The 14,454-nt window shown below is 41.9% G+C and overlaps 2 protein-coding genes across 2 annotated transcripts in view; one reads left to right on the top strand and one right to left on the bottom strand.

Moving 5' to 3' along the window:
- LOC105368679 (PR domain zinc finger protein 16) overlaps positions 1–10,832 on the bottom strand; it is a 40,596-nt gene extending 29,764 nt beyond the window's left edge. The window contains 3 exon segments of the mRNA XM_011507748.1: positions 4,621–4,829; positions 6,631–7,011; positions 10,767–10,832. Of these exon segments, the coding sequence (XP_011506050.1) occupies positions 4,621–4,829; positions 6,631–7,011; positions 10,767–10,815 (639 nt within the window). The 5' untranslated portion in view covers positions 10,816–10,832.
- A 185-nt stretch (positions 10,833–11,017) lies between these two features.
- Positions 11,018–14,454, top strand: part of LOC105359026 (glycine, alanine and asparagine-rich protein-like) — a 56,762-nt gene continuing 53,325 nt past the window's right edge. Inside the window, exon 1 of the mRNA XM_011495501.1 lies at positions 11,018–11,200. Coding sequence (XP_011493803.1) covers positions 11,018–11,200 — 183 coding nt within the window. The remainder of the gene's footprint in view (positions 11,201–14,454) is intronic.

Below are 14,454 nucleotides of genomic sequence, written 5' to 3' on the forward strand. Positions count from 1 at the left end.
CCATTGAATTTGATCCACTCGTATAATTTATTTCCGCATCCAATCGGCAATTCCTCATTACGATCGAATAATGCTTACTTCGTGCCAAATAGCATTATTTCATAAACTAAAATTTATCCGTTTCAGACGACTAATTGCGAGGGGGCTGGAGGTGGGGGTGGGATCCCATGTCGTCTATTTACATGCGAGCATAGCACAAGGCTCGGGGGGTTCTTTTTTTTTTTTTTTTTTTAGCGCAACTGCTACTTTTTCAATATGACGTCTATTCGGCAAGGTTTTTTCGCAACTTTTACAGCCCGAAGCGCTCTCGTCCCCAGTCCCATCGGTACACTTTTGAGAATTGACCGGCCGATGACAAGTCGACAAGTCCGCGTCTTAGGCGTCGAGTCGCATTCGGGCTACTCTCCACCAAATCCAAGCAAGAGCTCGGGAGACGGGAGTACCCGAGTGGCGACGCGTGCACGATGACAATTTCCCCGGATTTGACCATTTATATAATTTGTCAGCGGCAAACGCGGCCCATGCAGCACGCGGCTTTACACACGATTTGGCAAAAAATTACGCTGCGTTCGCTCGGCGTCCCTACTCTCTCGTCCTGCTCCGCCCGCCACTTTCACCGCGTCATCTCTCACCGCAATCTTTTCTCTGCGCGCACGATAAAAACAAGCGGAGCTGCTTGATCCGGCAGTTAGTTTGGAGCGACGCCGATGGCTCGATTGGGGTTGCGGGCGGGAGGGAGACTTGCAATCACGTGGAAGTAACGACGACCGCAATATTGTCCAGGGGAGCGGAGCCGAGGCCCCGCGAACACGAAAACGTTATAGACGAAGGAGTTTCCTCCAATCCGGCCTGCGCACGCACGTTCAAATCGGGATTACGTCTTTTTATCTTCCTGCAACGACACGCACTGCTATCCGATAATAATGTCCTGCGCGTTTGTGGTTATCGTTATTGTTCACCTCGTGTCTTTTGGACCAATAATTATATGGAAGCGCGTAAAACATGCGTAAATATATATTTTTAACGACTCTATAACGAGACACGATATTCGTCTACATAATAGTAATAATTAACATCTCCAATTATAATTAAAATCAAATACCGAGTGTTCGATAACGCCAACGTCACATATTTATGGAATATTCTAACGGCTCAGTGGCTAAATATACGGATACGACGAACGTCAATATTCCTAAAGCACGTAAAGTAAGTGGGCGAAGAGATGTAATGAAATTAAAAAGGAAAAGAAAAAGAAAATGAAAAAGAAAAACTATGTGGCATATAAGGAGTGAGGTGTCGATGTACAGTAGTATCGAGCGAGTACTCAACGCCAAAAAGTAATGAAACTAGCAAATTCAAAGCACTGTGATACCAGAGTCATGGCTTAATTAACCACCAACGTTAACCGCCGACAGTAGTGTCCTTAGTTAGTGCGAACAAAGTGGATCGAATGGCAGCAGCCGGAAAATGGGATTACGGGTAGAAGTCGTGCGGTGCGCATCTCCGGCAAGGAAAAAATAAACGAGCTTAACGACGAATCGCGTGTCGTCCGCGGCATGGATTGATCATTTGGGCGCGAGGACCGGGATCATCGGGCAAATTGGCGTCGTGCCCTCTCGCCGCGCTCCACCGGCGTCACAAGGGGTGCGAGACCTCACGCGCGAACGAACTAAGCCCAAGATTGGTTTAGCTGCCACGAAAGCACGACGCACCGCCATTTGATTACGCGTCAACGAGCTAAACGTACCCGCAACTACGAGCCCCGCTTCTCGCTTCGCTTCGTCTCTCCCACTCTCCCGCTCTCTCTCTCTCTCAATCTATCTATATATCTATCTATCTATCTCTCTCTCTCTCTCTCTCTCTCTCTCTCTCTCTCTCTCTCTCTGTGTCTCGCACGTTCTCTGGCACTCGGAGGCTCGGGCACGTACGTACGCACGCACGCACACCGACGAGCCAGCCCTTTTTTTCTTTCGATCGCTCGCGCCCTCCTCTCCCCCACCACTCTCATCCCATTTCCAATCGCAGCGTGCTCGGGGATTCCGGCGAAAAAAGTCTCGTTTGGATATACACAGCAGGTGAGGTAATATCGATACCCGTCCACGGCAGATCTCGCCTTTTACACGGCGGCAAACCTTTTATACGCCGACTTTTTTTCTCCCTCGCGTGTCCTCCGGTTTACTGCGTCTCCTCTAGGTGCGATGCATAAACATGAAATTTTGGGGAAAAACGTCGGTTTGCCGGGTTTCGCATGGCTGATCGGTCGGTGCCTCGCGCGCTCCCTTACACACCTCCTTTCCCTCCTTCCCCCTTCCTGCCTATTTCTCATTATTATTATTATTATTATGATTATTATTATATCGTTTTTTTCTTTTTTTTTTCATTTCGAGATGTGAGAAAAGGATTAAGGGTAAGTAAGTAAGTAACGGCGCAAAAGGGAGACAATTTTTCTCAAATCATCTGCACTCCATCGCTCTCCTTTCTCTTCGTCCGCATTCGTTACTTCCCTCCAGCCCCTATCAAATCTCTACGGCTGTGCCGTGCATCCATTTCTATATCCGACCGCGATCTCGATAACCCTATGTATCCGCGCGCTCTCGAGGCCCGAAATAGTTGCAATTTACAGGGAGAGGATATAAAGAGCGACAAACCCGAGTCGTCCAAGCGATCGGAAACGCTCGTAAGAATGAGCGGATTACCCGAAACGCAGCCCGAAGCCGAGCTCCTCTCCGGATGAGTCCGTGTGAAATTCTTAAAATTGGCAGGGCACGTCGAGGCACAAAGAGCGCGTTACCGTGGCGCGAAAGCAACGACCACCGGCGCCCGGACCTTGATAGATCGTCCAGCGAAACGAAGGGGTAGTTTGCTTTAATCTATCCCGTAATCGCCGCTCGACAGTTGGCCCCCGTTGGCTGCCTTTTTGTCGAGCGTTAGATGGATGAAGCCATTTACATTTTGTCAGTGCGACATGCGCTCTCGCTATCATATCTATCACCACCCCCTCGGACCAGCCCCCTTCCACCCGCCGACCCTTCGTCGCTCTCTCTCTCTCTCTCTCTCTCTCTCTCTCTCTCTCTCTCTCTCTGTCTCTCTGTCTCTCTGGGCAGTTCGCTCGTCGTAGCCGACCAAACCATCCACTGATGCCTCACGTGCGACTTTCCACCAACTTTACTTGCAACCGGAGCCCCGGCACTTTCGATATATATCAATCTCCGTTTTATGCCCGGCCGATTGCCACCGCCTCACCGCCTAACATTAGTTCAGAGCTATGTAACACCCTCGACGCGATGATATTCAATCTGCTGCTCACCTGCTGGACCTCCACGTCTACGTGGGGCAGCTACTTTTTGCCCATAACACCAATTATTTAGCATTAAAAATTTCAGCGATATATTACTCACTCTGGCCAATTATTTTATTATTATAATATCTAAAGTGCACGAATAACATGTAAAGTGAACTTTTCCTAAGGCGTTTATAGAATTTTAATTTGACAAGTGTTAAATATCTTATCATCGGCAAACCGCAACTCAAATTAGGTCCAGCATGCGCGTTTATCAATGCGGCTGCAAGATTTCAGAGGAAAAAATAATTTTACGCTGAGCGTTGTAAGATATTGTGTATCGAGGCGCCGATTGCATTTTATTCTTGTGTTTTTTTTTCCTTTTTTTTTTTTTTTATTGTTTGTTTGATTTGTCTGAAATATGCCTCTCGGCGACCGACATGTACTACCTGCTAATATATAATATCGAAAGGAAAAAGAAGCTTGGAGCGATGGTCTGTCCGAATTGATCGTCACTGAAAGTGAGAATAAAGGCATGAGTTTTCGCTCGGATGCGCCTTTATCTTGAGCTCTCCTCTTCTTCCTTTTTCGAGTCAAAAATTTGGAAATCTCCGGGAAGGTGTCCAGAAGAAAGTGACAGATCTGTCAACACGGATGACACCTTCGTGTGAGCGAACGAAATATCATAGAGAACAAGGTCATAGAGAAGGAGCTATATATATAGAGTGAGAGAAATAGCGATAAATATGGGATGAGTAGTGAGCGAGTTGGAGAGGGAGAGAGAGAGCTAGAAACGAAACGAATGAAGCGAACCAGGTGGTCGCTGTCGTGGCAATGGAGACGACTTCGTCGTTGCCGGCATCTGCCGGATAATACCAGGGATTAAGCCAGTAGGATAGGAGACTTGTCGCTATTGGCCCTAGAATAGGACCGAGTGAGAGAAGGTCAAACGACGAACAAGGAGAGCGAGATATATATATATATATATATATATTGAGAGAGATAGATAGAGAGAGAGATAGATAGATAGAGAGAGAGAGAGAGAGAGAGAGAGAGAGAGAAAACAAGTGAAAATACATTCCACCAACTCTCTTCGTTGTAAACAGATCGATCATCTTTCAAACGGCTCTACGAGCGCCAGTCCTCAACTCCCAGCAAAGAGACTCCCTGTCGCCGCGATGAGATCATACGCCGAAGATCATATTGTGGAACGTGAATCCCCGATATAAGTTGTTATCGATTGTTACACGAACAGGCGCCTGAATATTTCTCTCGCTGCCGGCTTGGCCTTTTCCATTAAGTTTGCCCGACAGATCGACGCTACCGACCCACTGACTTACCTCACATGCATTGGCAGGATTGAAGTCGGCGTTGTACCAATTTCCAATGTATGGGCCGAACCTCGTCCCTTCTGTTATGTCCTTTCGCGCCCGGATGTATGGGGTGCCCGAGGACGAGACGCTGATCTCTACACTGTCCGGCACGGAATTTGTCCAGTCTGAAACTGGATGGTCCTGCGAGCTAATTGCTTCCTCCTTCAAAGTATCATCTGCAGAAAAGAAAATTAATTTACATTTAGGTGTGACGCTCTTGTAATTATTAATTAATCAATAATTAATTAATCTTTTTAATTATTATAACTTTAACGATCGATATTCCTTTATCTCATTCGACATATTACTTTTTGGCGTTGCTATTACTGTTATTATTATCATTGTCATTGTTATCATCATCGCCACTATTATTATTGTTCTTGTTGTTGTGTTATGTATAATGATTGCATTTTATTTAAAGAATCGTCACTCCTATTTCGATCGATTACTATAAATTTATTATATTCTATTCAAGCCAAAGAGATAAAGCACTTTTTCAGAAAAATAATTTTTGAACTAAAAAAAGCCCTAATTTTTAGAAAATTTGCATTATTTAATAAATAAATAAATAAATAAATAAATAAATAAATGTATATATATATATATATTTGATACTTGTTTAATTGATTGTATTTATCTAATTAGGAATCTAAGATAAGATTGACTATTTCTGCAATCTTATTTTTAGAACATATAATTTCATCGAAAATATTTTATCATATAATTATTTAATCTACTACTATTATTAATACAAATAGATATAATCGCTCATAAAAGTCAAAAATCTTTGAAATCTCTTTCTTTGATATGGAATGAAACTTTTATTAACAATAAATCGTCATATTCTCAATAATACAGTGATAAAGGAAAATACATAAAAGTAAAATAAATACAATGTCCTTTAGATTGTCTGAATGCATTGAATAAATCGACGAGTTCGAACCGAAAAAGGCAAGGACAGAAATTCAGTGAAATTTAGATTATATCGATGATAACATAATTAAGAAATGCAACGCCCTGACTTCTATTTGTCACAACATTGTCTAATTGCAAATCAATTTATATAATGAATACGAGATTCGGAATGAATGCTACGACTATAAATTATTAGTCAATAAAATAATATATACCAACAATAATGCCATAAAATAAATACTACAAATTAATTTCATCAATCACTCGAGGAAGTTTTTATAACAGTTGAAATTAAATTCTTTAGCAAAAGATACGTATCAAAGATTTTCTCAATAGGATATACTAACTTTATAATTAAATGTACAGACTTAATAATTAAGTGTGAAATATTATATTGAGCAATACATTCAATACTTAATTTATGTAATTTTAATACATTTATTATACGTTCATTCAACAGTAAGGCGTAACGGATAAAGAATAATGATTTTGAAAAACATTACGACCGTTAAGAATATACCCACTCTTACCGAACACATTAGTTTACAAAAACCTACAAGCAAAGCAAAGCATGAAAACTCACTTTGTTTCGAGGTCGGTTTTGTCTCGTTTTCTTCGGGGAACCCCCCCCCCCCTCCCCCGTCCCAATTCCGGCGCCAGTCCGCGGCAATATTGATGAAGGCAAGCCGAAAATATCTAATATCATCTTATCTGTCGATAATAATTTTGTAGCAGCTCTTATCTATACAATCGCGTCTGTATCAATTTTCCAAAATGAAAGAACGAAATGATAATAGGCACAGTGCATAAAATTAAATTAAGGATACAAATGAAGCCGACACTAAATAGGGGTGGAGGGGATGGGTGGATAGGATTTTTTACGGGCTGATAGGAAACGGCCAAGCGAGGAAACCCTTTCTTCGAAATTTGCCGCGCCGAACGTAATAATAGCGTAGTAAAGGGGTACAATCAAAGGATAAAAAGGAAAATTATGTAGAAGGCAAGTAACGAATAGCTTTAATACATGAAAATGAATTAAAAAAAAATAAGTAGAAAACTAACGATAGTCGTCGCGGTAGTCCCTTTTGACGTAGTTGCGGGCCTGAAAGGACTGCTTCACGCTAAAGTCCCAGGGCTTCCTCTCCTCCTCGCTGTGCTGGGCGCCCGCGTCGAGGTGCCGTTGTTCGTCGAAGAGGCGCTGATAATCGAGCTGCTGGTGGGCAGGCCTCGCCTGCGGATAGTCCCGGAAGACGTCGTGGGCCTCGGGCCCGCCCGAGCTCAGGGACTTGGGCTCCCGGTAAAGCGGATTGTTGTGACCGCTGCTGTTGCTGCTGGACGAGCGCAGAGAGCCATTCTCCTCCATCTCCGGGCTCTCGCTGCCGCCCCCGGCCGAGCCCACGCCGCCCCCGCTCCCACCTGCTGCCTCGCCCTCGTCGCTGCTTCCTGAAAAATGTAATCCGAGCAGCGCCCGTTTGCGTTAGCACGTGCGAGTTCTCGCGGCCGCGGCCTTCGACACAGCCAGCGTCTTCCGAGCCGACGACAGCCGCGGCGGCGCCTGATAGGGCCGAAACTATTCCGAGCCCCACGGGTCAGGCGGTTTAATGAACTACCGTTGAAGATTTTATTGGGGTACGGTAGAGGGTTGCTTGGTTGGGGTGGGGTGGGTGAGGGGGCGCAGCTATGTATCGTATTGTGATAAGCAACATTACGCGAATCTCTGTCATCCGTCACGATTGCGGTTTTTTTTTCTTTTCATAAATTAGGTGACCGAGCGCGCAGAATTCATACGAGAGGATGAATTACTTTGGTCTTTTAACGAAATGCCGTTTCATTAATGCACGCGCAATCAGGCCTGCTATTACGTATGAGATGTAGTAAAAATCGTACGTTTCCGTACGATTTTCCGCAATTAAAACACACGGTAAAAATTTTTTACATTTTTACCTCTGCGTTCCACATGAAAAACCTGTCGTCCCGCGTAAAGATTTTTATTGAAGTGTAATAGACAAATTTTAATTAATTCGTAGTGCGTTTATCGCGCATGACTTTATTACTCGTTTTATGAAAACGATTTACACAAATAATAAATTTAAATTTGTACACAACATTTTAAAACTTTTATATTATGCGTATTTATTGCTATCGAAATTGGCGAATTATATTTAACTTCTAGAACTTTTAATTTTATTAGCAACCATCGAAACAATCCAGATAGACCGTTACACTTTCATCAATTAAAATATGCACAGCAATAAAATTCCCTCTGATAATAAAAATCTAATTTTAATAAAGAATGTTTTAAGGTCTCATAATAAAAAAAAATTCGCTTAAAAATTATAGAAGTAATATACATAAAAGTTGGCTGCTCACTATCACAAAAATTTTATCATATTTTTCATAGTTTTATTTCACTATGCTCTCAAGCTTAAATAAAATTTTTTATTGATTAATAATAATTTTGCATTATCGTGTTAGTAGATTTAACAATTGTTTTTTTTTTTTTTTTTTTTTTACCCTCTTCCGCCCTCCACTTTTTTTTTCACTTAATACACTACATTATTTTTATTGTATAAAAGGATTTTCGGTCTGCAATGTCCATAGTCTGATATAAATCTAGCATTTTCCATTGTGACAGTATAGCCCGGACACAACATGCCTCAATCAATTTTAACTTATCACTGAAGTTTCATAAAATTTTACAAATAAAAATCACACTATTATTGTTTGCTCAATGATGGATAGTTTGCAATTTACAAACAATACTTAAAAGATACATACACAAGATGATGTTTATGGACATTTATTTGAAGATAGTCGCTCGGTTTATTTACATTTCCTTCCTTCGTTTTTATAACTCTTCGAAATAGCAGAAAGCCAAGTGTCGCCAAGGTGAGACTAATTTTGTCATGCACAGCTCAACAAAGTTTACAGTTTTTTCTTGTTTTTGTTTTTCTTTTCTTTTGACACACACTTAGGCATAACGCAGATACGATTCGAGTGAATAGAAGAGAGGATGTTTTGAACACTAGCTATATGCTTTTATTATCTGTTGGTTATTTTTTTTAAGCATCAAATTTCTCACAAGTTCAAAGGATCGTATTTATAAGTAATCATAAATTGAAGCCTGATTTATTAACTTGAAATATATTTTCTCTAGCGGTATCAAATGTTACTCTAATTATTTTCTATCCCAGAATCGCATCTTATCCACTATCTCGCTGAATATTCTTAAGAAGTACAAGTAAAACGAAACATTAACTCGTACTCGACTGTTTTATTTATGACTATTCCCGAAAGTACTGCTGTCAAATGAAAACAACTGAAAAACAAACAAAAACATACCAAAAAAAAAAAAAAAAAAAAAAAAAAAAAAAAAAAAAAAAAAATTATGGATCACATTACGCAATTGAATCATTCTTTATTCTTTCTTAATTTGGTTTCTCTCAACACCAGCTTTATGGTTACAAAAAAATAACAATATCGCGATTCGTTGAAATACCAATATATATATATATATATATATAAAAAAAAAAAAAAAAAAAAAAAAAAAGCTATAAATAAAAAACTACTATCAGTAAAAGCCAATTGCGATATATGGGAGAGAGTTCGTTGCGATTAGGAAGATAAAGAAGAATAGTTGGAGCGAAGAGTTTGTGTGTCGCTCGGCAAGATCAGCAAGAGCGAATCGCGCGTCACCGCGTAAAGGAAGTGCCTTGATCCGAAGGAGGGTGTCGTTCGACATGAACGCCTTCTAAACTAACAACCGATAAACTTCAGGCAATGATATTGCAACAATATTTAGAAACCCTTGAAATGCTCTTTAGCTCCCGTCGGGATCGCACTTATTACGATGGCGGAACTAGTGCAGGGATTATCGAAGGGGAGTCCAAAGACTTTACTACTGTGTCTCGACATGGTCAGAGGCCGTGGATGATGATAGCCGCTTGATTAGTCCGAAGTGCCAAGATTACGACTCAAGAATGTTGACATCTCGGCGAGAAAGGAGAATGGCCAATAATAAAGGCATTTTAGCCTCTCTCTTTTCTTTTTCATCGGTACATTAAAGCCGAGCGCTTGCGCGCGCGCGCGCGTCTGCGTAATACATACGTGCGTATACGAGCGTTTAATGTATCTCTAGGCAATATTACCGGTCATTTCTTTATATTTACTTTCGAGCCTGACAATTGAATTAACTAAACAAGTCTCTTATGGTGAAAGCTGTAATAACGCGTGAGCTTTGCCTACAATGAGATCATAATAAGATTGTCCACTTTACGCTCACATCGTAAACCTCCACTTAATCGAAGCAATTTTCTTTTCTTCTTCTTTTTTTCTTTTGTATTCTATATAAGAAATACTCAAACGTTTGAATAATCGAAGAATGCAGTACTGTTCCCGGCCATGGTCTTATTATTTATTACCCAAGAGTTTGTGCATCGCATCGATTGCCGCAGCAGTGCATTACTCTCAGTCTTCTCGTAATTGACATAATCTGCAATTTTTCTCTTCTCTTCCCTCGACTCTCTTTTTATTCGTCTTGCCCGAGTCATTCCGGATAAGCGAAGATAATTAGGCAAATTTTAGAGGCGAACTTATGGGATTGCCGGCGATTGCTCGCGTCTATTCACACGCGCCGTAAAACCGCATTCTGACCACAGGACGTCCTGGTGATACGATGATGCTTATGTCGACACCATATTTGACGTGCTAATTATTGAGACGGAGCAGCTGCCGCACGCCATTGAACTTTCAATTAATTATCTTTGGCGTAAATTAACTGCGATCTCCTTGATTTTCAATATTTCGATCGAGGCCTCGTAAACGCTTTACCGTCTTACCGTCCTCCCTCAACTACATCTTCGAACATACAACGATTATAATCGCCCTCCTATCAGCTTCTCTACGATATTAATCAGGGGAAAAGGTGCGCGTTAATGTGGACAATGGCAATGAGACATGCACACTAGTGTTGGACCAGCGCAGGGGATTATCAATAAGCTTCGGATAAGAGCAATATCGCCATAACCGTTCGATCGTTGGTAAATTTAAACGAATTCCTCGGCTTTTCGGCTTTTCGGCTTCTCGACTACCTGACTCCCCTCCCCTACCCCACCCGTCCATACAACTAATATAACGTCAATATCTACGTCGTTTTAATAGCCATTGGCTCGGCATCGGCTAGATAAGAAAGAACTTACCGCTGCTCTTATAATGAAGCATCGAGTTGGATAAATCGAGACAATCCATCTCGACGACGTTCGCCGACACGTCAGATCGCGACACCGCAATATTTACAATCCTTGAGTCGCACTCAAGTGCCGATAACACGCGAACAGCCTCACTGAGGGGTTCGGGGTCGCACACCGTCCAGCATCCTCCTCTCGGGGAAGTGCGTAAAACGCGCGAACGCGACACTCAAGGCTCTCCTTGGTGCCTAGTGCGCCTTGGTATGAGGCGCGATCGATTCGTCGGCCAGGAATTTTCGCCGAAGAGCCATGACTGCAATGCCACCGGCAAGAAGATTCGTGGCAATCGACGTCAGGAGAGCCACTCGCTCTACGAGGAACCAACGTGGGAGATGGTGACGGTGACGGTACCAGTGTCGGTGACGATGGGCGCAATGGTGGTGGTGGTAGTGGTGGTGGTGGTAGTGGTGGTGGTGGTGGTGGTGATGGTGGTGATGGTGGTGGTGGTGGTGGTGTGGTGGTGGTGGTGGTGGTGGCGGTGTTGGTGGTGTTGTCGATGGTGGTACCGGTGGCGGTGGTAGCGGCAATGACGATGACAACGACAGCGACCACGTAGACGGTGGGTGCTGCTGCTGCTACGATTGCGATGCCGATGGTCGTCGTCGTTATTTGCCCGATAGACGAAGAAGACACGAGAAATGAAGCGTTCAAGAGCGACGTCGGCTACGGCTCCCGGCGGACTACTGGAGGATCCGAAATCTCTGTGTCGAGAGAGAAGAGGATGGCACGCACGCGGATTCTCCCTCGGGACGATCCCGGGGTGTGGCGAGGATCGTCGTTCCGGGATTCTGGTTGGCCCGCGGGCGGAGCAACCCCTATCGCATCGTCTCTCGGCTAGCCCCCTCCTCCCGCCAAGAGCGAAGCTAGTGAAGCGCCGCGGCGGCAGTCGCACGCAGCATCCCCCGGACAAGGAGCGCCCGAGTAAAAGCGACCGGCGAGCGGAGCGCCGAGGCGGGATGACGAGCGGCGGCGGTGGCGGCGGTGGCGGCGGTGGCGGTGGTGGCGGCGGTGGCGGCGGTGGCGGTGGTGGTATCGACGGGAGATATCGAAGGGGCGTCGAGGGGGCGTTGAGGGGTTCCGCTAGCGGGGCAGGGAGGCAGAGGGCGGAGAGGATTTGATAAGGCCGGGAGGAGAGCGAGACACATCTTTCGGGGAAAATGAAGAATTGACTGTCGCTCGACGCGACGTGGTGCAATTTCGGCATGAAAAGCTCGAGGCAATTATACGAGTAGGGCTGCCGCGACATTTAGGTCGAGTTAAGGCAAGGCAACCTGGCTATACGTATCCTTTCATATCCTACTTTTGCGAGATGAAGTAATGAAATGTACGTGGAGTAATGCCGCAATTTATATATCGCTAAATTAGGCATAGGAAACGCGTGTCTGACGTTCGAAGAGTAACAAAAGAATAATGTCCTGACTCGTGGTCTCTGTTTTTGTCAGAAATATCTAGTCGCTGGAATTTCAACTTTTATAGAATATAAAATTGCCTATACCGTTTACTAGTACATTATCCAATTACGTATCAAGAAGTTGTAGAGTATTTCATAACAAATGTTATCTAAAGCTTATTGAATGTATCGCTGGTGAGATGTCATAGTGCGGACATTGTATTGTACGCGATGGTGTTGAAAAACTGGAACAACAAGCAAATCTCGTCATGAGAAAAAATGACGTGAAATTTCATACAGCAGGGTGCAGCTTCATTGGAATTTCCGATTCGATCGAAAGGGAATTTTTTTCAATGTAAAACTCGTGGCACTTCTTAACGAAACGCTTTAGAAAATTTGATGAGCGCGACAAGCAACGGTCAGAGGAGGAAACAATATTTTTTTCTCACGTTGGAGCCCCAAACGCTCGTTGATGATGTCAAGGAGATGAGGATTTTTCAGTTTTCAACCAAGTCGAAAGCAAACCGAAATCAGGAAAAACGAGAGAATGAGTGAGAGAGAAAGAGAGATAGCCATATAAGATAGACCCCACGTAGAGTCACGGTCAGCAAAACAAGAGCTGCAGGACCCCCCCCCCCCCCCCCCCCCCCCCCCCATATATTGGTCGGCGCCAAAGCTGTTGCTGCGACTACTTTGCCGCGTGACGACACGTCAAGTACGTTGACTTAGACGGTCGTTTTTATTCTCTCTTTTTGCGGTTTGTAATATCTTGTTGCAGATCCGGCTTGAAAATTTCAAGCTCCGGTTTCCGCTTCGTTTTCCGCGCATTCTCGAGGGGAAAAATTTCTATTTTAAGAAAAAAACTCGTGCACGACGGCGTTGTCCTCGTTTACGTGACGTATTTTTTTAATTCTTGTCTAGATAATATTGCAAAACTGGAGCAGCTGTTGTTCCGCAACAAAAAAATTTTTAACGACCTTTGTACATCTTAACTAATAGGGAGGAATAAAAATTCTTGTGCGTGTTAGATTTTTTAATTATACCTATGAGAGTAACGAAATATAATTCATATATATATATATATATATATATATATAGATGTGCATTGATATTTTTATTAATTTGAGATTAGCTAAGAGGATCCCGCATTTTTCCGTACTAAACGACTTTTATGATTTAACAATATTAAAAAAAAACCCTTAAGGGAATAAGATTAGAATTTATAATTTTATAGTTAGACAATGCAATTGTATTATGACAAGAAGTAATTAATAGAAATCTACATTACGATCGATTTCGTGCCTTTGCATTGCATTTTTAGAATTTAAAATTGTAATTGTATCTTTTGAAATAAGTATTTAAGCATGTATTATTTAGATATTTTTATTATATTGGCTTGAAAGTAGACAGAGAACTTCTACGTACTTAATTTAGTCAATTATTTTAGCAAGTACTTTAATTATTTACACACATAGTCTAGTGAATTAATTAGGAATTACAGATGGGCATAATCCGAAGTAATGCACGTTACAAAAAATTACTTGATAAAATCATTTTACAAATACGTGCCTGGGTGATAATACAAAATCTAAACAAAAATTCATCAATTTCATTACTTTAATAATCTGTTATTTTTAACATGTTAACAGTTTTAATGAAATTTTCAGATAAATAATGAACGCGTTAAATCATATTTATCACTCGATTAATGCCTAAATTGTCGCTCATCAGTGATTTTAAAAGCATTTATTATCAACTGTTGTTTCCAACTTTTTCATGTAAGATACAGTTTCACGCGTATTGAAAGAGACAGCAAGTACTATACTCTATCTCTTCGTCTATTATCATTTCCGCTCATATTCCTTATATGATTCTCACATATTCATTCACTTATATGTATTTCATTTACATTGTACTTAGAGGCCAACAACACTTGTCACAAATTCACTTAAATAATTTTAAGAGTTAAAAGTTTACATATTGACTCCATACTAACTTACCTGTTCCTAATTTATCCCTATAATCTGTTTCGACGACTTAAATATTCAAATAAACAGCTCATAATTAATTATCCAACTAATAATCAAATATAAACACTCGATAATATAAATAATAAACAAAATTATGAACAAAATTAATGGAGACTACTGGAGCTTTGTCAATGAAAGAATTTCGTCTTGTTTTTTCATAAATTTCATAAAAAAAAATTCCATTCTACTGTACATAAATCTCCACATTAAAGGCATTTCT

This window comes from Ceratosolen solmsi, unplaced genomic scaffold (assembly GCF_000503995.2).
Source record: "Ceratosolen solmsi marchali unplaced genomic scaffold, CerSol_1.0 scaffold1, whole genome shotgun sequence".
NCBI classification, from domain to species: domain Eukaryota; kingdom Metazoa; phylum Arthropoda; class Insecta; order Hymenoptera; family Agaonidae; genus Ceratosolen; species Ceratosolen solmsi.